This window comes from Notolepis coatsorum (genome assembly GCF_963971535.1).
Source record: "Notolepis coatsorum genome assembly, chromosome: 17".
Lineage (NCBI taxonomy): Eukaryota > Metazoa > Chordata > Actinopteri > Aulopiformes > Paralepididae > Notolepis > Notolepis coatsorum.
Window position 1 is genome coordinate 92,408,162 of NC_140181.1, and position 25,592 is coordinate 92,433,753.

The following is a 25,592-nucleotide window of genomic DNA, read 5'->3' on the forward strand; positions in this document are numbered from 1 at the left end:
AGAGAGGAAAGTAGGGGCATGAGAGGAGATGAGAGAGGAGAGAAGAGAGGAGATACATGAGGAGAGGAAACGAGAGGAGAGGAAATGAGGGAGCAAGAGAGGAGAGAGGAGATGCATGAGAGGAGATAGAGGAGTGGAGAAGAGAGGAGAGAGAAGAGAAGAAGTGTTGAAGGGAATCATAACATATTATATAAATGATATACTGCACAACATTGGTAGGCTAGATCAAGAGAAGAGAAGAGAAGAGAAGAGAAGAGAAGAGAAGAGAAGAGAAGAGAAGAGAAGAGAAGAGAAGAGAAGAGAAGAGAAGAGAAGAGAAGAGAGGAGAAGAGAAGAGAGGAGAGGAGAGAAGAGGAGAGGAGAGAAGAGAAGAGAAGAAAAGAAAAGAAAAGAAAAGAGAAGAGAAGAGAAGAGAGAGAGGAGAGGAGAGGAGAATAAAAGAGAAGAGAGGAGAGGAGAAGAAAAGAGACGAGAGGAGAGGAGAGGAGAGGAAGAGAAGAGGAGAGAGAGATACCTTGTATCTCCGTCAGCCAGTCCGGTTGGTTGTAGTGCTCTGAGGAGATGGTGAGAGTGTTGAGGAAGACCAGGACGATGACGAGCCAATAGAAAGACACCGACTTCACCGCCACGCGGCAGTTCCTGCGGCAGAACCGGTTCCACCGTCGCCACTGGCGACTGACAGAAAGACAACGTAGGAAGTGACATCACTAATATATTAACACCATGCAGTATAACTTCATTCAGTATTATAATATACGATATTAGGCCTGTATGCATAAAGCAAAGAATGTAGAGTAGTGATGTACTGTCGGACGACCAGTCAGATCACATGAGAGTGAGAGAAGCTACTGATCACCAATCAATAATCTATTCACCAATAATCAATAACAGCTAAATTAGTTCAAGAATTATCCCTAAAAAGGTGTGGCCGAGTGGCGCAGTGGGCAAGGCGCTCACCACTAACGCAGGCGATGCTGGTATCGAGCCCAGCTCTCTGCGTTGCTACCGGCTTGGCCGGTCGTTCATACTAACACAATTGGCAGTGTTAGGGGTGGGAAAGCCGGTGGGTGGGGATTGGACGTTGTGGACAGCGACTCCTACAGGTCGGTTGGTGCGCCTGTACAGCAGAATCAGGAAGTATCGGGGGCAGCGTGAGCCTCCCACGCGCTACTCCTCGCCACTGAGAGATCGTGCTGTTCAGGTGAAAAGATGCGACAGCTGCCTCCTCGTGTACCGGAGGGGACACGTGATGCAAGGCTTGGTCCTCACTGCAGCCGACCAGTGGGAGGCATAGTCTAGCAACGTTCGAGACAGGGGAGGGGAGAATTGAAGGGAGAATTGGCGAGGCGAAATTGGGATGGGAGAAAAATAGAAAATAAGGAGAAAAAGTGGATCAAAAAAGAGAATTATCCCTAAAAAACTGCCAAAATAGCTGCCTTTTTCTATAGCAAACTGTTCCTAATTAATTAACTGTAACACTAACTCTGTAACTCATCCATTCTATATTTCATTCACACATTCACTTTAAACATTCACCTTTAAAGGAAAACTCCAACATTTTGGGAAATTTGCTTATTTAACATCTTCCCTGGAGTTAGACAAGAAGATACATAACTTTTTTGTCTCTGTGCATGAATTAGGCTTAGGGAACGCCCGCACCGTTAGCGTAGCTTAGCTTCATCACTGGAAGTGGGTCAGACTTTTACCCTGAAGTTCCCTACAGTCCCCTACAGTCACGAAATACACTCCAAATACAACTCCAAAACGTTCCTGTAAACATGTTGTGACCTGTGTATTTACCACGTGGAGAAATAAAAAATAATTGGTTTCGACATTTACGTTTTCTAAGCAAATATACTCAAAATTTTTTTTGCCAAACCACTCCTCTCTGGGCTCAGTGATTTCATGCAACGCAGTGCTACTTTCTAACATGATGCCAGTGTTTGTTTACATTTTCATTTCATTCAAAGGATCCGAACCGATTGAAGTTTATGGATACCATGACTGTGGTAAGTTTTAAGGGGCTAGCATTACACAATAAATGAGTTATAATAATACCACAAGTGTGGATTCACTCGCCCAAACCCTGTAGCCGTGCATCGCAGTCAGGAAAGGGGCTAACTAGGTCGATAGTCCAGCAACGTTATGTCCTAATCTCACAATATTTGCTAATGTTAGACAGATGGAATACAGCCTTCCATCTAAAAACATAAATTAAAACTTACCACAGTCATGGTATCCATAAACTTCAATCGGTTCGGATCCTTTGAATGAAATGAAAATGTAAACAAACACTGGCGTCACGTTAGAAAGTAGCACTGCGTTGCGTGAAATCACTGCGCCCAGAGAGGAGTGGTTAGGCAAAAAATAGTTCGAGTATATTTGCTTAGAAAACGTAAATGTCAAATTCAATTATTTTTTATTTCTCCACGTGGTAAATACACAGGTCACACCATGTTTACAGGAACGTTTTGGAGTTGTATTTGGAGTGTATTTCGTGACTGTAGGGGACTGTAGGGAACTTCAGGGTAAAAGTCTGACCCACTTCCAGTGATGAAGCTAAGCTACGCTAACGGTGCGGGCGTTCCCTAAGCCTAATGCATGCACAGAGACAAAAAAGTTATGTATCTTCTTGTCTAACTCCAGGGAAGATGTTAAATAAGCTAATTTCCCAAAATGTTGGAGTTTTCCTTTAACATTCACTCACTTTAAACACTTTTTTAACATATTTTATCTATTTATTCTTACAAATTTGCACTACTCTTCTACCACATTTTTGCATTATGTTTTTTGCATTTTAGTATTATTGTATAGTGTTTGGTCTTTATTCTTTTACTATTTTACTGTATGAAGCACAATCTCAGGGGGCTCATACAGAACCAACCATGTCACTATAATGTACACATAGCTTATATGTGACAAATAAAACAAAACTTGAACTTGAATGTATAGTTCATAACTCTATAGCTCTGTTACATATGTACATACAATTCAGTTACTTTATGCATACCAGGCGTTGACTAAAATATGTGCAATACTTGACAAATTTTTTTTTTTTAAGAACAGTACTTGATTATATTTTTGACATACAGTATCACATTGCTGCGATTCACATTACAATAGACTAGAGTATTGATTATAAAGCAACCTCAGAGTGGCTTTGAGTGAAAGGAGAGAGAGACTTTACCAACGTTTGGATGACGATGAGATCAGACGGGAAAAAATATATCTGACAAAAGGTAAGGAGAGGGATTTAAAGAATAAATTAAAATAACATAACCAGCTCACCGCAGGATTACAATCATGGCCGACGGGACAGATTTTAGAACACGACACCATTGGATAAAACACAAGTGGTTTTCACGTGCAAAACACGGCAGAGACAAGCAACGTCATGTGTGAGGAACCAACACCATGCAGGACGGGACAAAATAACTCAAATCAATGAATGTAACGGACGGTAAGGATGGACTTGGAATGGTGTGAATAAATAATGATCCACCGGCGTACTGACCTGCACTTGGATTTAGTGATTTTTTGACTGGGGGGACAATAAATGATGACAGTGTTAAAGGCAATGTGCATTTAATTCATAGGCCTATAACACCTGAGAGAGAGAGAGAGAGAGAGAGAGAGAGAGAGAGAGAGAGAGAGAGAGAGAGAGAGAGAGAGAGAGAGAGAGAGAGAGAGAGAGAGAGAGAGAGAGAGAGAGAGAGAGAGAGAGAGAGAGAGAGAGAGAGAGAGAGAGAGTAGTGTTGTGTCTGTGTGTGTGTGTGTGTGTGTGTGTGATTATGTGTGTGTGTGTGTGTGTGTGTGTGTGTGTGTGTGTGTGCATGTGTGTATGTTTATGCGTGTGTGTTAAACTCACCAGAGCGCTCCACAGCAGGGGGCTTTGTCGTCCTCTCCATTGTGGTTCTCTGTCTGAGACTCTGTCTCACTCGGCATGCTCGCTATGACATCACACACACACACACACACACACACACACACACACACACACACACACACACACACACACACACACACACACACACACACACACACACACACACACACACACACACACACACACACACACACACACACACACACACACACACACACACACACACACACACACACACACACACACACACACACACACACACACACACACAAATAACAACAGGAAGTGGAGTGAGATAATATCACCCTACTGTTGGTTCTACTGTCAAAAATCTCCTGGGCGGAATTTCTCAAACATACAGCAACATTGAGAAAACCTCTCCAAAAAGTGAACGTTTCATGAATTAAAGGCACACGATGCAATTTGGGAAGAGACATGTGTTTCTATGTGAAGAGCATCCAATTGGTTTACAGCAGATATACTATGCGTGTGTAACGGTTGTGACATCGATGCCCCGAGGGAGTTTCGAACCCATGGTGTCCCGCACCGCGGGCAACAGCACAGACCGCTATACCAAGAAGTGAACTCACTGCTTTGTAACGTGTCTATGTGTATTTTGAGGATGAGAGTGAGTTTAACCCATAGCACCGCTACTCGCCCCAGTCACTTCACAACATCTGAAGTCCACCGTGACAAGTGGAAGGATTGGTTTCCCCGTTGACATTGTGGATGTTTTACAGTGTATTTTCTTTGCTTTGGGGTCCCAGGTCAGGGTTAAGAAACATTTTGTTCACATTTTGTGCGCAATTATGACAGAAATACAAATATATGTTCTGCCGGACCCCAACAATAACCAGTAAAAATATAGATTTCTTATTTGTATTTTATGGTGACTAACAGCTACAGCGATATTGCCCTCCTTCGTGTAGATAAAAAACGTCAATGGGAAAATCAACCACTTCCTTTCAGTTCCTGGAGAATCCAGTTGTCATTATTTTACAGAAAGCTGATATATTATGCAATATTAGTTGTTCACTATATGTTATAGGACTACCATGTACAGTTACGACATGGCTAATAGTCGCATTTGCTTGCAAATAGGAAATCGTGGGTTGAGGATTTCCCCAACAGACCAAATCACATTTGATCCATGTTGTAAAATCACTGAAAGGTTCTAAATCAACCAAATCATATTGGATACATGCTATAAGTCATTGACAGTTTCTAAATCGAACCAAATCACATTTGATGCATGCTATAAGTCATTGACAGTTTCTAAATCGAACCAAAATCACATTTGATACATGCTATAAATCATTGACAGTTTCTAAATCGAACCAAATCACATTTGATGCATGCTATAAGTCATTGACAGTTTCTAAATCAAACCAAAATCACATTTGATACATGCTATAAGTCATTGACAGTTTCTAAATCAAACCAAATCACATTTTGATACATGCTATAAGTCATTGACAGTTTCTAAATCAAACCAAATCACATTTTGATACATGCTATAAGTCATTGACAGTTTCTAAATCGAACCAAATCACATTTGATGCATGCTATAAGTCATTGACAGTTTCTAAATCAAACCAAATCACATTTTGATACATGCTATAAGTCATTGACAGTTTCTAAATCGAACCAAATCACATTTGATGCATGCTACAAGTCATCATGTTAGAAAGCCATAGTATTATACATGCACATAATGTCCTCTTCACGGGGGCGGTTTGAAGTTTGACACCACACGGCACACATAAATGTAATGAAAAGAATGATGATGAACACTTTTGTAAGTAGCATAACTTCTCTTGGTGAAGTCTTTATCGCTCTGTGCCACGGAGGATAATATTATTTAAAGTGTTTATGGTTTTTAGGGCATTTAGCACGTTTTGGAGACTTGCCCTCTCACTTTGTTTTTGAGCCACATTCATCGAAATTAAAGGAGCAGTGCTCAAATTCAAGATTCTACACCTGCCTCCTGTCTATCCTCTGCTTGTCTGCGCTTGGGTTTTACATACCTCCACCACCGTCATGCCACCTCCTAACACGGATGATTCAAACACGTGTTATTGCATGTGGCCAATGACTCTTTATCTCTTTGTTTCTCTTGTGTTTTGCTCGCAGGGAAGAAATGAAAGGTTTCACAACATGGGTAAAAGATGCTGATGCTGATGCTGATGATAATGATGATGATGAAGAAGATGGCGATGATCTTGGAAAGAAGGCTTTTGATGTTTCTGCTCCATCTGCATGGAATAGCCTAGAAGACGAGCTTAAACTACAGGATACATTAACTCTGAATTAATTCAAACATATGACAGAGCGTATTTTCTTTCCTTGGAAGCGTGTGTCTAAAACCATGAACTCGCTTGTCTGAATGTTTGTTTTTGTCTGAAAATAATGTGTTTTTGCTGTCCTTCTTGGCCAAGTCACTCTTATAAAAGAGATGTTAATCTCAATAAATTTTCTATCTGGTTAAATAAAGGTTTAATAATAAAAGAAAATGATGATGATGATGATGATGATGATGATGATGATGATGATGATGATGATAACGACGGTGATGACAACGATACTGAGAAGACGCCAGTCCCGAAGGTCAGTCATATCAAACACAAGTCAAGCCAGCGGAAACACGAGCAAACACGAGCAAACGAAGGCACACGAAGGAGAAAACTCGCACACGTGCGATACGCTCAAAGATGAACCGCCCGCCCACACACATGCAAACACATTCTCACACAAAAACACACACACAAAAGCAGATGAGTGGACACGCACACTAGGGCTGTCAGTTGTCTCTAAGAACGCTGTTCAACTATGAATAGGCTGAAATGAGGCGGATTCGAATGGAATTTGAATATTAATTGTAAAACATACTTGTTATTACCACATCAAAGCAGACGTAAGATGCTTTATGATTAACATGGTCACTGAGTGTTGTGTTTGCTATTATGGGTAAGTAACGACAGGAAGTCATCATCTGGGAGTGGGCTGTTCTTTTGTAACCATTCATTGTAAGGCTGAGACCACTTATCGATAATTATCGATAACTGCGTGAAATCGATAAGTGGCATCACTTATCGATTTATTTTGGATGTGTAAAAAAAGATTCAATACTTTATATACCGTACTATTATAATACTCAAATACTAGGTCTTGTGGCATGTTTTAGTTAAAACATCCCCATTTCATGTAAATTCAGTTGAATTGCAACTCTGCACTGTGCATTCAATATGCAGCGCACTCCTCCATCACATCCAGAGACCACCGACTATAAAATGAGAAGGATCACAGCGGTAGTTTTTAATGGAGAAATCTGTAACACTAAAGATGGCGGCAACGACAAAGAATTGCTGCAAAATAAACATACATTTGTTGTTTAAATAATAATAAAATAAAAATAAAAACAAATAAAAAAAACTAATAAAAATATCGATATTTATCGATAATTTTGTCCCGATTTATCGATTCTGCTATGATGCCCCTAGGTCATGGAATGAACTCCAACAGTCCGTAAAGCTTGAGATTCTCCCCTCTGTTGCAGAGTTTAAAACCTTGATCTCCAACCTTTGTCAATCAAGTGGTTGTAATTGATATCCTTACTTGTCTTATTGTTGTGATTGTATATACTCTGTATGTACACTCGACGTGACTGTAAACGAGGGAAACCTCAGTTGTCTTTCGAGTTTAAATAAAGTGAAATGAAATTGGCTTGTATTAAAGGCACATTTCCAAGAGAAAAGGGACAAGGACCAGTGATACGTGTTGTGCATGCACACAAACAAACAAACACACACACGCACGCACGCACACACACCCATGCACACGCACACACATGCACACACGCACGCACACACATGCACACACATTTACCATGTGTTTCTGTGGAGTGACTGAACCAGGCAAACTTTCCTTTCTTCTTCTCTGTGAGGTCAGCCAGCATGACCCCTTGGCGTTATCAACATGCAGTTCACACAGCCAGACAGAAGAGGGAGCAGTGAGTCAGAAACATAGCAGAACAAGAGAGAGAGAGAGAGAGAGAGAGAGAGAGAGAGAGAGAGAGAGAGAGATAGAGAGAGAGAGAGAGAGAGAGAGAGAGAGAGAGAGAGAGCTACAGTATAGACAGACCAGGACAATAATTTGCCTTGTCCAGAAAAGGTACATAATACCTACAGACCGGTGCATCCCCTTCCGTTTAATATATACTGTATATTCCAATATGTATAAGTAGACTCTGCTTAGTAATGGACACTGATTGGCTGGATTTCCTCTGTACTACAGTAGTTCCTCTGTACTAGTTATCCTGTACTAGTTTATCTGTACTAGTTCCTCTGCACTAGTTTATCTGTACTAGTTAATCTGTACTATTTCCTCTGTACTAGTTAATCTGTACTAGTTAATCTGTACTAGTTCCTCTGTACTAGTTAATCTGTACTAGTTCCTCTGCACTAGTTCCTCTGTACTAGTTAATCTGTACTAGTTCCTCTGCACTAGTTCCTCTGTACTAGTTTATCTGTACTAGTTAATCTGTACTAGTTCCTCTGTACTAGTTAACACTATGATCGCCGTGGACGAGTTACACGTCATTCCTAGCCATGCTCATTCTGCCGAAGACGCCGTAACTCGTCTTTGATGTCAATATTTCAAAAATCTGTCATATTTCCTTTCCGGAGCCCTGAGACACACTGCAAAGCTCCACTCAACTCTCTAGCGGTTCAAGAGCGCCATCTGGTGGCCGATCGGCAGATCGCCAGCCGGAAATTAACCTTTGAACCGGTAGTGCTCATCCATATGTGGTCCGGGCACTCGCTATCGTTAGAGAGACTCCGTATTGACACAGTGAACATCGATCGGTGCAAATAACTCGAAAAAACAACATGATTTGGACGTATATACTATTATACAACCTGGAAATGGATCGGGCATTTCTCCATCCCATAATAGAAACAATTCTGTTCCACGCTCATCTGCGGCGCGAGGAAGCCACGGTAAGATTCAGCGTTATATTCTAACGTCTTCTATACTAACTGATCTGATGAACATATGACCCACACTAGATGAATCATCTAACGCTGCCCACGGAATTATAAACGATCCCCCGCCCATCCGGTCATCATCAGATGATGCGTAGAAACTTCTAGAACCACGTCCAGTTGACATTTTTTTATCTCGCACAGATTCCTACCAAACTGTATTTGATCATCAATATAATGCATTTAGGGCTATAAATCACGTTCTGAAGAAAGCTGCAGAAAACGATAAAAACATACTTATACTTTAGACCATATTTTAGTATGAATATGTGAATGAAAAAGTTTAACGTTGCTACACCCTGAACAATACATATAGGACATTGAATGGGCCATACTAATGGCAATTTAGCAATAGAATTTAAAAAGTTATAGCCCTGCAAAGAAGGGGAACTTCTCCATAGACAAATAGAGCTGGCGAGGGATGGTAAATTATGAATTTAACCCATGGCGATTAAAGTGTTAATCTGTACTAGTTAATCTGTACTAGTTCCTCTGCACTAGTTCCTCTGTACTAGTTAATCTGTACTAGTTAATCTGTACTAGTTAATCTGTACTAGTTCCTCTGCACTAGTTCCTCTGTACTAGTTTATCTGTACTAGTTAATCTGTACTAGTTTATCTGTACTAGTTTATCTGTACTAGTTCCTCTGTACCGGTTCCACTGTACTAGTTCCTCTGTACTAGTTCCTCTGTACTCGTTTATCTGTAATAGTTCCTCTGTACTAGTTTATCTGTACTAGTTCCTCTGTACTAGTTTATCTATACTAGTTCCTCTGTACTAGTTTATTTGTACTAGTTTTATCTGTACTAGTTCCTCTGTACTAGTGTATCTGTACTATATCATATGTACTAGTTCATCTGTACTAGTTCATCTGTACTAGTTCTTCTGTACTAGTTTATCTGTACTAGTTCCTCTGTACTAGTTCCACTGTAATAGTTAATCTGTACTAGTTTATCTGTACTAGTTCCTCTGTACTATTTCCTCTGTACTAGTTCCCATTAATTAATCACCATTAATTAATCACGGGGTGAGAGACGTGACAAACGTCACGTCGTCATGGTGAGTCAAACTGACTGTTGTCTATTTATCAGTGTGCCGCATTCAGACCCAATGCAGAGCTAGTTTGTATAGATTAAAGGAATGGAACTACAGCCATTTTATATTGAATATTACTAGTCTAATGTTAGCAGAGACTAATGTTAGCAGAGATTAATGTTAGCAGAGACTAATGTTAACAGATGATAGACTAATGTTAGCAGAGATTAATGTTAGCAGAGACTAATGTTAGCAGAGACTAATGTTAGCAGAGACTAATGTTAACAGAGGATATACTAATGTTAGCAGAGACTAATGTTAGCAGAGACGGTAGCACTTTATAATAACACCGTGTTATAATACATTTAGAAGGTATTTGCAGATAATGAACTAATCATGAACAAAACATTTATATACATTCGTAAATTATTATTAAATCATTTATAACTATATTTGTATAACATTTACAAATTAGTTCTACATTATTTATAACTCATTATCAACATTGTTTGTACTTGATTTGTTCATCATTAAATAATGTTGTTTAATGTGTAGTAACACATTTGTAGACGCTTTGAAAATGGATATGAAAAAACAACTATACTGTACCTCCATTTATTTGTTCATGTTCAACAAATGATTTGTTAAGACATTCATAAAACATCTATAAATCATTTGCAGATGCTATTGTGTGCCCTAATCTGAAGTGAAGCCTATTCATCATTAACAAATGTCTAATACAGTTAATTATTTGTTTACTTTTTCATCACCTGTTACAAATGTTGTAGACAGCTTTCGGATACACCCTTCTTTGTGACATCAAACAGTGACAGAATTAGGACTATAGATAAATGCAATTTTATTAACATATGACATAATGTGTAACGTGGAGGGGCACTAGGACCCAGGAGTACCCTGGCCAGGTAGAGTATCTAGAGAGGAAGTCTCACTCGCGTGACACTTCCTCTCTAGATACTCTATCTGGCCAGGGTACTCCTGGGTCCTAGTGCCCAACCAAGTTATCCGTGCTGCTCCTGCCCCACGCTTTTAATAAAGGTATGAGCAGGTTTAACACCTTTTTTGTTGGTAAATCTATTCCATCATTTCCGACCTACAAACAACTCTTATATGTTGTGTAGACGTACTTGATGTGGTGGGCGTTAACGTTACATTTGTTCCTAATGTGTGCTCAGTGCTCAGTATATTGCGGTATGTGATGATGACACGACACACAAGAGTAATAATTATTTGTATTTTAAGGCTGTATCGGCGCCTATACAGTCTGAAAATACAAATAATTATTACCCTCGTGTTCATCACATACCGCAATATACTGAGCACTGAGCACACATTAGAAACAAATGTAACGTTAGCGCCCACCACATCAAGTACGTCTACACAACATATAAGAGTTGTTTGTAGGTCGGAAATGATGGAATAGATTTACCAACAAAAAAGGTGTTTAACCTGCTCATACCATTATTAAAAGCGTGGGGCAGGAGCAGCACGGATAACTTGGTTCTGCATGTATCGTGCTTCCATTCAAACAGACGGCAACCAGTGGTGCGTTATTGAAATCATCTGGGGTGACACGCACCACGTGCACGCGCGCTCCCGGCGCGTGCGCGCGCTCTTGCGAATGCGCATTTAATGTCCCCTCGCTTGGGCACAGACTAAAGACAGTGCCTAATTGCCTCTACGAATGGAATGTAACACGTCTTCACAACAAGGTTAGGTGTGAATGTGTCTGAGAACGTATTTAACACACCTGACGACCGGAGCTATTGATATGCAAATAGCGAGTGAGGTACCACACCGTGCTACCCCGTCCCATGAACAACGCATGCCTGACGGCAACACACGTGACGTCAAGTCTCACTCGCGTGACACTTCCTCTCTAGATACTCTATCTGGCCAGGGTACTCCTGGGTCCTAGTGCCCCCCCCATGTTACACTATATGTCATGCACATGTATTTTATATGTTAATAAAATTGCATTTATCTTTAGTCCTAATTCTGTCACTGTTTGATGTCACAAAGAAGGGTGTATCCGAAAGCTGTCTACAACATTTGTAACATGTGATGAAACATTAAACAAATAATTAACTGTATTAGACATTTGTTAATGATGAATAGGCTTCACTTCAGATTAGGGCACACAATAGCATCTGCAAATGATTTATAGATGTTTTATGAATGTCTTAACAAATCATTTGTTGAACATGAAAAATAAAGAGATACAGTATAGTCGTTTTTTCATATCCATTTTTCAAAGCATCTACAAATGTGTTACTACACATTAAACAACATTATTTAATGATGAACAAATCAAGTACAAACAATGTTGATAATGAGTTATAAATAATGTAGAACTAATATGTAAATGTTATACAAATATAGTTAATAATAATTTATGAATGTATATAAATGGTTTGTTCATGATTAGTTCATCATCTACAAATACCTTATAAATGTATTATAACAGGGTGTTATTATAAAGGGCTACCGACTAATGTTAGCAGAGGAGAGACTAATGTTAGCAAAGACTAATGTTAGCGGAAAATAGACTAATGTTAACAGAGGATATACTAATGTTAGCAGAGACTAATGTTAGCAGAGGAGACTAATGTTAGCAGAGACTAATGTTAGCAGAGGAGACTAATGTTAAGTTAACAGAGGAGAGACTAATGTTAGCAGATGAGAGACTAATGTTATCAGAGGAGAGACTAATGTTAGCAGAGGATAGACTAATGTTAGCAGAGACTAATGTTAAGAGGAGAGACTAATGTTAGCGGAGGAGAGACTAATGTTAGCAGAGCAGAGACTAATGTTAAGAGGAGAGACTAATGTTAGCAGAGGAGAGACTAATGTTAGCAGAGGAGAGACTAATGTTAGCAGAGGAGAGACTAATGTTAGCAGAGACTAATGGTAGCAGAGGAGACTAATGTTAGCAGAGGAGAGACTAATGGTAGCAGAGGAGAGACTAATGTTAACAGAGGAGAGACTAATGTTAACAGAGGAGAGACTAATGTTAGCAGATGAGAGACTAATGTTAACAGAGGAGAGACTAATGTTAGCAGAGCAGAGACTAATGTTAACAGAGCAGAGACTAATGTTAGCAGAGGAGAGACTAATGTTAAGTTGAGAGACTAATGTTAGCAGAGGAGAGACTAATGTTAAGTTGAGAGACTAATGTTAGCAGAGGAGAGACTAATGTTAACAGAGGAGAGACTAATGTTAGCAGAGGAGAGATTAATGTTAACAGAGAGACTAATGTTAGCAGAGACTAATGTTAAGAGGAGATACTAATGTTAGCAGAGGAGAGACTAATGTTAGCAGAGCAGAGACTAATGTTAAGAGGAGAGACTAATGTTAGCAGAGGAGAGACTAATGTTAGCAGAGGAGAGACTAATGTTAGCAGAGGAGAGACTAATGTTAGCAGAGCAGAGACTAATGTTAACAGAGGAGAGACTAATGTTAACAGAGGAGAGACTAATGTTAGCAGAGGAGAGACTAATGTTAACAGAGGAGAGACTAATGTTAACAGAGGAGAGACTAATGTTAGCAGAGCAGATACTAATGTTAACAGAGCAGAGACTAATGTTAGCAGAGGAGAGACTAATGTTAAGTTGAGAGACTAATGTTAGCAGAGGAGAGACTAATGTTAAGTTGAGAGACTAATGTTAGCAGAGACTAATGTTAGCAGAGGAGAGACTAATGTTAACAGAGGAGAGACTAATGTTAAGAGGAGAGACTAATGTTAACAGAGGAGAGACTAATGTTAAGAGGAGAGACTAATGTTAGCAGAGACTAATGTTAAGAGGAGAGACTAATGTTAAGAGGAGAGACTAATGTTAGCAGAGGAGAGACTAATGTTAGCAGAGACTAATGTTAGCAGAGATCTAACCATACAAATATCTCTCTTTACAGGAAACAGGTTAGTAGTACAGTTTGATCGTCTACAGCAGTGACAGCAGCAAAAAGATGGAGCATTCTGACAGGAATAGACAGAGGACATGAATACATTATATCACACTATGAATGGATTCAACTGAGGCATGGTACTGTAGCGATATAGCTGCAGGAAATAGCATTGCAGGAAAGAGCAGTAGACCTCTTGACAAACGCACACACACACATGTACACATGCACGCACGCACGCACACACATGTACATATGCGCACACACACACACACACACACACACACACACACACACACACACACACACACACACGCACACACACACACACACACTGTACCCAGCCTCCCTAGTGTTTGGACTTCTACTTATAGAATATATATATATTGTGGCAGATATCATCCCCCGTCCCATGGCTACGTGGAGGAAGGGAGATACTACTGCCACGGGCAGAGGAGAGTTAATTAAGGAGTTGATTAGGACTGATGGAATACACCTGTGCACCACGTGATCACCCACATCCCACACACACAAGACACACATAGCATAAAACCCTAGGAGAGACAGAGAAGAGTTGAGTGGAGGTGAGGAAGGAGCAGAGTTCATAGAGAGAGAGTGAGATACTGAGTTTGTGAGTTAAGAGGTAGTTTGAAGGAGAGGTGAGTGCGAGAAGGTGTTCGTGTTACTGGACCCGGGACCGGACGACAAACCCTGAGTATTGAACATTCCCTTTTTGTACGAGAGCCTGGAAAGTGTATTGACCCTGGACTGTTATATGACCCCTCTATTGCCCATCGGACTTGTACTGCAGATCAATAAATATCATTTGTTTATTGAAATTGTGCTTGTGTGGGCATTGGAATTGTTTGTTTTGGTCCGTGTCAAGCCTGAAAACCACAATATACACAAAATATATATTTTTTTATCTGCAGTTTTTACCTTGTAAAAGATCATATACCTTGAAATCTTTCTGAATGTATGTACATTTAAAAAAGCTGTGACAATAAAATAATCTGAATCTGAATCTATAGCATGTTTAATGAATGAAGCAAGAAGCATCCAGACTATGGGAGAGAGAAGAGAAGCCGGCAGAGCCAGAGAACACATAGCGGAGGAGAGAAGAGAGGAACAGAATGTTAGAATGAGTAAATGAGTCATGCAGAGAACTGACAGAGCTGACGGAAAACAAGAGTGTTCATCATCATACCTACATTAACCCTTTCGGGAGCTCCATCACACCAGTGTGATTAGAATCCTGACGACATTCCACTGACAAACTGCTACTGGTCACTGAAAGCTGTAGAGTGGTAGACTTCTAACATCTAGAATTCTAGCTCAGGAGGTAGAGCAGTCGTCTGGTAATCAGAAGGTTCTCGCCTTATAAGGAGCTGGTGGGGCGTGTCTGTATGCAAATTAAATGAACGAGAATGCACATTTCAGTTTAAGAATGAATGACATATTTCATTCAACGGAGCACAGCTGCGAACGTTTCCCCCCTACCAAGATATTTACCAAGCCACTTACAAACACGTTCGAGAATGAGGACCTATGGGTCTATGCGTCACACACACACACACACACACACACACACACACACACACACACACACACACACACACACACACACACACACACACACACACACACACACACACACACACACACACACACACGCACACACACATGCACACACACACACGGCCCTTACGTAAAGAGGATTTGGAATACTGCCTCATATCAGTCATATGATTCAATGTGTCTCAGTGGACAGGAAGTGAGTGTGTGGGCTGTGGACATTGTTTGAGAGCCCAGCAATTTGAAAAAAGTGAAAGAAACAGTGGATAACGACCCTAGATATGTAAAATATATAATGGATGTAAGACCTTCACCTACTGTTAAAATGTCTATGGATGTAAGACCTTCACCTACTGTTAAAATGTCTGGATGTAAGACCTTCACCTACTGTTAAAATGTCTATGGATGTAAGACCTTCACCTACTGTTAAAATGTCTGGATGTAAGACCTTCACCTACTGTTAAAATGTCTATGGATGTAAGACCTTCACCTACTGTTAAAATGTCTATGGATGTAAGACCTTCACCTACTGTTAAAATGTCTGGATGTAAGACCTTCACCTACTGTTAAAATGTCTATGGATGTAAGACCTTCACCTACTGTTAAAATCTCTATGGATGTCTACTCCCCTGCCTTCTATAAGAATGTCGGCTGCTCGTCTCCGTCTCCCACCCGCTCTGCCGCCGCATCTCCTTCCTGTATGAGACGGCGACGTTCAGATCCGAGGGCGACAGTGACTCAGGAGGTAGAGCCTGAAGTCGTCTGGTAATCAGAAGGTGCCCGGGTTCGATTGCCGCTCCTCCCGGGAAGCGTGTCGAAGTGTCCTTGAGCGAGACACCTTAACCCCTAACTGCTCCCAATGAGCAGGTCGGCACCTTGCATGGTCGCCTCCGCCGTCAGTGTGTGAGTGTGTGAGTCAAAAGTTGTAAAGCGCTTTGGATAGAAGTTGCTATATGAAATGCAGTCTACCATTTACCATGTGAGCTGGGACCCTTAAAAACCAACTACTGTACTCCTACTTTATGTATCATAGCTTCCCTCGTCTAGATCAAACAACAGTGCAGAATCAATCTGAAGCCACTCTGGATTGGAGTGAAGCAGCCTACCTTCTCCGGCCTGTCTGTCATCATCCTCTCCGTGGCCGTACACACACGACAGCCTATAAGAACCAAAGGCTTCCTTCCTCCGGTTTTAAAATAGGGATTACCACGGCCTGTCTCCATGCAGCAGGGACAGCTCCTTCCTCCCACACTGTATTCATAAGCGCTAGGATCTCGTCCAATACTACATCATCATCCAACTTCCTAAACACCTCGTATCGCAGGCCATCTTCTCCTGGAGCAGGTTCACCTCCACCAATTTCTTCTGATGGAAAGTACACGTTACTAGTAGGATCCATATTATCCTTGTTTAACTCAAGTTGAAACATTCGGTCCTTTATCACTTCATGGCCTCTTATCCAATATTGATTCCACTGTGGTCTGCCTGACATTTCTTAGCACACATATTGGCTTTTTTTTGTGTATCACTTGTAGCGATAGCAAATAGCAGTTTCAGCTGATGTCTTCTGGTAAACGGGTCTTCTCTCTCAGGCAGTACGTGTCAAAAACAAATAACCTAAAGTCCTGCTGCCTGTCTGCCTGCTACTCACTCACTGAGTCACCACACTGTGATTATTGTATTACAATTTAGTGCTATCTTGTCATTCAGACACATCGGCTCATGCCTATCCATAATCTCCTCTACTATTTCCCCATTCTGATCCGTGCCTCTACTGCCCCGCAGTGGATTATGGCTGTTGAAATCCCCCACCAGTGCCCCCCCCCCCCCCCACACACACCAGCGGTGCCCCCACTCACACCAGCGCTGCCCCCACTCACACCAGCAGTGCCCCCACTCACACCACCGGTGCCCCCACTCACACCACCGGTGCCCCCACTCACACCAGCGCTGCCCCCACTCACACCACCGGTGCCCCCACTCACACCACCGGTGGCCCCACTCACACCAGCGCTGCCCCCACTCACACCACCGGTGCCCCCACTCACACCAGCAGTGGCCCCACTCACACCAGCGGTGCCCCCACTCACACCAGCAGTGCCCCCACTCACACCAGCAGTGGCCCCACTCACACCAGCGCTGCCCCCACTCACACCAGCAGTGGCCCCACTCACACCAGCGGTGGCCCCACTCACACCACCGGTGCCCCCACTCACACCAGCGGTGCCCCCACTCACACCAGCAGTGCCCCCACTCACACCAGCGGTGCCCCCACTCACACCACCGGTGCCCCCACTCACACCAGCGCTGCCCCCACTAACACCAGCGGTGCCCCCACCCACACCACCGGTGCCCCCACTCACACCAGTGCTGCCCCCACTCACACCAGCGGTGCGCCCACTCACACCAGCGCTGCCCCCACTCACACCAGCGCTGCCCCCACTCACACCACCGGTGCCCCCACTCACACCAGCGCTGCCCCCACTCACACCAGCGCTGCCCCCACTCACACCACCGGTGCCCCCACTCACACCAGCGGTGCCCCCACTCACACCAGCAGTGCCCCCACTCACACCACCGGTGGCCCCACTCACACCAGCAGTGCCCCCACTCACACCACCAGTGCCCCCACTCACACCAGCGGTGCCCCCACTCACACCAGCGGTGCCCCCACTCACACCACCGGTGCCCCCACTCACACCACCGGTGGCCCCACTCACACCAGCAGTGCCCCCACTCACACCAGCAGTGCCCCCACTCACACCAGCAGTGCCCCCACTCACACCAGCGGTGGCCCCACTCACACCAGCAGTGCCCCCACCCACACCAGCAGTGCCCCCACTCACACCACCGGTGGCCCCACTCACACCAGCAGTGCCCCCACTCACACCAGCAGTGCCCCCACCCACACCACCGGTGCCCCCACTCACACCAGCAGTGCCCCCACTCACACCAGCAGTGCCCCCACTCACACCAGCAGTGCCCCCACTCACACCAGCGGTGCCCCCACCCACACCACCGGTGCCCCCACCCACACCACCGGTGCCCCCACCCACACCACTGACCGACCGATCAGTCTAAAGTTTTTTAACGACTTTCAATTCGTTTAATTCTGTACGAGAACCTTGGTTTATGCAAAATAAACAACCTCCTTTCTGATATGAGATGACGACTCCAGTATATCTTTGTCCGGATGCATTAACGTGGACAGTGTTACAGCCATGTAAGCGGGGAGGACAGAATTCCACCAAACGATTGCCTCACAAACAACAAAGAAACACAACAGAGACTTCATGGAAAGGGCAGATGGGGCCAATCAACAAGAAGGCTGTAAACACAACATCTAACACCAGTCACCACTGATGGCGAAAATGATTGACCACCGTTGTAGCCAAGGAGCGTCTGCTCCGAAAGCGATCCCAGATGGGTGCTCAGAGTGGGGGATGGTGACACAAGAAGATGAATAAGTCCTTTGTTTTGACTCGAGAGGCGAAATAAAGGCAGTGGATGGCCATTTTGGATAATCACGCTGAATTATTGTGGTACACACATTACAAAAACATTTGTGAAACATTCATTCATTTTCCATGGCATTTTTATAAACTTAATTTATATAAACTGTATGACTATAAGACTTCAGGCTATGGAACCGTTATGTTTTCCAGCTCCTACCTCTCAGCTTGAACTTAAAAATGGCATGCCCGGGGGGAGCTCCAGTAGCTCACCACGTACCTCGAGCGCTATTTCGGCGCCGGGGACAACCGTGCTCGTCACGGATCTGGGGTTTAGCGAGTTTGAATCCCGGACTGCAGCCGTGCCTTTCCCAGAGTGTCTTCCCCCCCATCTGAACCCCTTCAGCCTGTTTCTGTCGGTCATCCTTGACCAGAATAAATGCGATAAACGCAAAAAAGAGCCAGGGGAATGGCCAAAGTTTAAAAAAAAAAAAATGGCATGCCCCTCCAGTCCTCCAGGCTTCCCAACCTCCCCTTGGTTCTCCCACTCTATCCCGACCTAGCTACTCTCCCTCTCTTCCTCTCTCTCTCTCTGATTACAGGATGGGGTGCTGCAGGTGTGTGTCAGCCGGAGGAGCAGCTGAGTGATAACTACCAGCTAATTACCAACCCTATTTAGACCTGGCCCAGATGTCATGAGGCTGCCAGATCGTAGTTCCTTATTTCCAGTCAGTCCGTATTCTCGTGCCTTGTTCTATTTATCAGTCTGTGTTCTATTGTGCTTCTAACGTCCTTGTCCTCCTTTTGTTCACAGTTCCTGCCTGGCTCCACTCCCTGTTCCCCCATCTTGGATTCCCATGAATGACCTCTGCCTGCCTGACCATTCTCTCCGTGAACATCCCTGGACTGTATGAGGACCCTCTCCTGCCTACGACCCATACGCCCGTCTGACTACCCCGTACCTGCTCACTCCCCGGACCGTCTGAATACCCGCTCCTGGCTACGACCCCCACGCTCGTCGGAATACCCTGTACCCGCTCACTCCCTGGACTGGATTCTGTTACTCTTCTTTTCTCATTAAATACACCCGACATTTGGGTTATACTCTGATTCCACATCGTCTCTGCTTGCTTGTGTCTGCACCTGTGTTCTGGCTTAGTGAAACTGTTACAAAAAACGGGCATCTGGCAACCACTAAACAGAAATGTGAGTACACACAACTTTTACTTCAGTGTGTTCAAACCTCTGTTACTATTTCATTATTCAAAATAATTCTTCTTTATTGTGTAAGAAACTTCGGAATGTTACCTTTCAAAAGAGAAAAGGTCCTTTGCGTATATATATATATATATATATATATATATATATATATATATATATATATATATATATATATATATATATATATATAATATTATTCCTAAAATTGCTGCACTTTGTTGCATTGATCTGACTGTTGGTCTGTGTAGTAGCTAATAAACAAGATATTGCTGCTTAAACATAATAATGTACCAGAAGGGTGGGAAACTGATGGGTGGGGATCGGGCGTTGTGGACAGCGACTCCTACAGGTCGGTTGGTGCGCCTGCGCAGTAGAATCAGGAAGTGTCGGGGGCAGCGTGAGCCTCCCACGCGTTACTCCTCGCCACTGAGAGATCGAGCTGCGCAGGTGAAAAGATGCGACTGCTCTTACCTCAAGTACCGGAGGGGACTTGTGCTATGTATGACTTAGTCCACATTGCAGCCGGCTTGTGGGAGGCAAGAAACAGCGTTCGTGACAGGGGAGGGTTGAATTGGATGATACGAAATTGGGATGGGAGAAAATATAGAAAAATGGGAGAAAAAGTGGATAAAAAAAAAAAACATAATCCATTGATTAACTCATATACCAAAATTGTTATTGAAAATGTTTGCTTTTCGCAACAAATATTGATATGTGTTTAAAATGCGATCATTTAGATTAATTAACTATAAAGTCTCAAATTAATTCGACGTGTAATAAAACACAAATATGTACATGCAATAGCAACTGGGGTACATTTTTGAAAGATTGAAATAGAATAGAGCTAAGAAAAACAACAAAAGAGAAAACATAGGGAAAGAGCGCTAGTATGAAAATAGGATAAAGGCTAAACATCACGGCTCGGAGCTCAAAATATCATCTTATCTTATTATCTTATGTTAAAACACGAGGATGGACTATGTGAAAGCAGTGGAAAGGAAGAGGCCGTACAAGGTGTTCTCGTGGAGTGTTTAGAATATAAAGAGGAGAGAAATGCACTGTTCTCTGAGGTGATGGAGGTGGACATATCTACTGTTCCTATGAAACATCTAGAACATCAATGTGAAGCGGTGGAAACAGTGAAAGAACAGAGAAAATGAACCTTCTCTACTGGCCTGCAGCTCAAGGGACAGAGCAGGAACACCGTGCAGTACTTGAGCCCAAACAGAGAAGCAAAAATGTATGATGATTGATTTATTTTACTACATATTGTGTGTGTGTGTGTGTGTGTGTGTGTGTGTGTGTGTGTGTGTGTGTGTGTGTGTGTGTGTGTGTGTGTGTGTGTGTGTGTGTGTGTGTGTGTGTGTGTGTGTGTGTGTGTGTGTGTGTGTGTGTGTGTGTGTGTGTGTGTGTGTGTGTGTGTGTGTGTGTGTGTGTGTGTGTGTGTGTGTGTGTGTGTGTGCAGTATTTCCCCTACAGACCCATAGCCCAGCTGGCGGGAGAGGCCTCCCACTAATCAGATTAATAAATAGATAGACTAGAGATAGATAGATAGATAGATAGATAGATAGATAGATAGATAGATAGATAGATAGATAGATAGATAGATAGATAGATAGATAGATAGATAGATAGATAGATAGATAGATAGATAGATAGATAGATAGATAGATAGATAGATAGATAGATAGATAGATAGATAGATAGATAGATAGATAGATAGATAGATAGATAGATAGATAGATAGATAGATAGATAGATAGATAGATAGATAGATAGATAGATAGATAGATAGATAGATAGATAGATAGATAGATAGATAGATAGATAGATAGATAGATAGATAGATAGATAGATAGATAGATAGATAGATAGATAGATAGATAGATAGATAGATAGATAGATAGATAGATAGATAGATAGATAGATAGATAGATAGATAGATAGATAGATAGATAGATAGATAGATAGATAGATAGATAGATAGATAGATAGATAGATAGATAGATAGATAGATAGATAGATAGATAGATAGATAGATAGATAGATAGATAGATAGATAGATAGATAGATAGATAGATAGATAGATAGATAGATAGATAGATAGATAGATAGATAGATAGATAGATAGATAGATAGATAGATAGATAGATAGATAGATAGATAGATAGATAGATAGATAGATAGATAGATAGATAGATAGATAGATAGATAGATAGATAGATAGATAGATAGATAGATAGATAGATAGATAGATAGATAGATAGATAGATAGATAGATAGATAGATAGATAGATAGATAGATAGATAGATAGATAGATAGATAGATAGATAGATAGATAGATAGATAGATAGATAGATAGATAGATAGATAGATAGATAGATAGATAGATAGATAGATAGATAGATAGATAGATAGATAGATAGATAGATAGATAGATAGATAGATAGATAGATAGATAGATAGATAGATAGATAGATAGATAGATAGATAGATAGATAGATAGATAGATAGATAGATAGATAGATAGATAGATAGATAGATAGATAGATAGATAGATAGATAGATAGATAGATAGATAGATAGATAGATAGATAGATAGATAGATAGATAGATAGATAGATAGATAGATATAGATAGATAGATAGATAGATAGATAGATAGATAGATAGATAGATAGATAGATAGATAGATAGATAGATAGATAGATAGATAGATAGATAGATAGATAGATAGATAGATAGATAGATAGATAGATAGATAGATAGATAGATAGATAGATAGATAGATAGATAGATAGATAGATAATAAACAGACCCATAGCCCAGCTATGACGAGGTCATTGTCGCAAAATAATTGACCTTCACTACGTTTAAAACACCTCGGCGCGGCGCCTCAGTATTTTAAACTCCGTGTCGGTCAATTATTTTGCGACAATGACCTCGTAGGCATACATTATCCCTTACATAATTAACTTTATTCAGTTTCCCCCCATGCTGGTCTACTTTGATGCGATGAGGGGTGCGAATGACGGAGGATGTAGAATGACGTCCATTCACTTCAATGTTAACCCTTTCACTACCACACTACAGAATGTTAACCCTTTCACTACCACACTACAGAATGTTAACCCTTTCACTACCACACTACAGAAGGTTAACCCTTTCACTACCACACTACAGAATGTTAACCCTTTCACTACCACACTACAGAAGGTTAACCCTTTCACTACCACACTACATATGGTTAACCCTTTCACTACCACACTACAGAAGATTAACCCTTTCACTACCACACTACATACGGTTAACCCGTTCACTACCACATTACACAAGGTTAACCCTTTCACTACCACACTAGATGGTTAACCCTTTAACTGCCACACTACAGACAGTTAACCTTCTATAGTGTGGTAGTGAAAGGGTTCAAGCATCACGATGAAAAAAAATTGCCACTTCAAAAACCTAAAGAGTCAAAACAGAAGCAGAATTCACTGTTTATTAACTCACGATCACCTCACTCTGGGCGCTTTCCGCCACTGTAGTTTTCGTGTTTTGAAATATACTGATGTGAATTAGTCATATATGCTCATTTGAAATGTGTTCATAGCGACCTAAGAAATACAGAAGTGAATAATAATAAGTAGGTCGCCTACAGTTGAGGAGGGAAGTATGGTTATTTGAAGAGCAGAAGGATATGAAGAGTAACTAAACACATGGTCATTTTGCTGCCCCCTAGTGGTTGATAGTTACACCCTGCAGCACTCCCCCCCCCCCCCCCCCCCCCCCCAATATGTGATGTCAGAGTACCTCTTTTTTTTAGGGGCGACAGTGGCTCAGAGGGTAGAGCGGTCGTCTGGTATTCTGGCGGTTGCCGGTCAAATTCTGGCTCCTCCCGGCAGTATGTCGAAGTGTCCTTGAGCAAGACGGTTAACCCCTAACTGCTCCTGTTGAGCACGTCGGCACCTCGCAAGGTCGCCTCCGCCGTCGGTGGGTGAATGTCTGAGTGAACGGGTGAATGTGAGGCATAAATTGTAAAGCATGTTGGATAAAAGTTTCCCTCCTAGACAGATTTTGATAGTACTCTGACATCACAGATTGTCGTGGGGCAGTGTGCAGCGTGGTGAAAATATCAACCACTAGGGGGCAGCAAAAAACGACAGCAGAAACGACAATGAGTTAAGCCTCGGTCACTCACTGCTGCGTTTGCCCTCTTCATCCCCCTCCTCTTCGTTCTCCGGGTCGATGTCCTCGGCCTGGGTGATCAGTCCAGGTAGCCCTTCAGATCCTCCTCCAGCTGCTGCTTCTCCCTCAGCTTCTGGAAGTCTCCGCGGGCCTTGGCCTTCTCTCGCTCCTTAGAGAACTCCCTGGAGAGGGCACAGGAGAACGACCATGTTGAAGGCCCCGTGAAATTAAATAGACGTTTATGTTCTTTTATCACATCATGTCTTGCACTGATTGTCACTTAAATACGTCAGTATCTGTCCCAACAATGACAACAAAGTTGTTTGTAGGTATTGTTAATGGTATTTTAGAGTTTGTAATGTCCAGGAAAATTATTTTTAAAAATGTGATGAGTCATCCAGCACATGGGGGCGTATACTAATTTTGCGTCAATGAAATGCTTTCTAGAATGACATTTACAGCACACTGTAACTGAGCTAGCACTCTGCCTCTTTAACTAAATTTAACAAATGTTCAATGTTAGCTCGCTAGCTAATGTTACTAATTTTGCGTAACGTTGCTAAACTATGTTGCTAACATTAGCTGCTAACTAATGGACATTCAGCACTATTGGCTACTGTAAATGCCAATCAATAGCCACAATAAGTCCCTCCCTAGCTTCCTGTTTTTACAGGAAACACATACATTATGTGGAATCATATATCATTCTGCTAGCCATTTCATGGGGACTAAAAGAGCAATGAAAAAACAAGACTTTGCTGCCCCTAGTGGTCGATTCACCCTGCCACACACTCAGAGGTACTGTCGAGGGAAAAAAATAAACATCACAGATTAGGGCTGGGCAAAGGCAGCAGGGTGGAAATGTTAACCAATAGGGCAGCAAAAGGAGAATGTGTTTAGTGACTCTTTAAAAGCTCAATCCAAAGGCCCAATGAAGGAGGAGGGGGGTGGATTGTGGAGATATGTGGGAGTGATATATTGGCCATATATGTTAATATATTTTCCTTAATGCAATATACTGGCTGTCTTGAATAGGCCTACACTGTGCTCAGAAAAAGGCCCAGTCCTCAATCAAAACATATATGACAATATGTCAAATAACTTGCAGTTACCATTAAGAAAAACATGTTACAGAATTTTAGAGAGAGAGAGAGAGAGAGAGAGAGAGAGAGAGAGAGAGAGAGAGAGAGAGAGAGAGAGAGAGAGAGAGAGAGAGAGAGAGAGAGAGAGAGAGAGAGTGGAAGTGTGAGAGAGTGAAAGTGTGGGAGAGAG

At 42.1% G+C, this 25,592-nt stretch overlaps 1 protein-coding gene across 1 annotated transcript in view; it reads right to left on the reverse strand.

Moving 5' to 3' along the window:
* The window catches only part of cacna1db (calcium channel, voltage-dependent, L type, alpha 1D subunit, b), a gene marked incomplete at both ends in the record, with an annotated part of 127,180 nt that overhangs the window by 82,772 nt on the left and 18,816 nt on the right, over positions 1–25,592 (reverse strand). Inside the window, 7 exon segments of the mRNA XM_084333553.1 lie at positions 184–220; positions 515–675; positions 3,515–3,541; positions 3,869–3,950; positions 7,772–7,846; positions 24,334–24,402; positions 24,405–24,566. Of these exon segments, the coding sequence (XP_084189679.1) occupies positions 184–220; positions 515–675; positions 3,515–3,541; positions 3,869–3,950; positions 7,772–7,846; positions 24,334–24,402; positions 24,405–24,566 (613 nt within the window).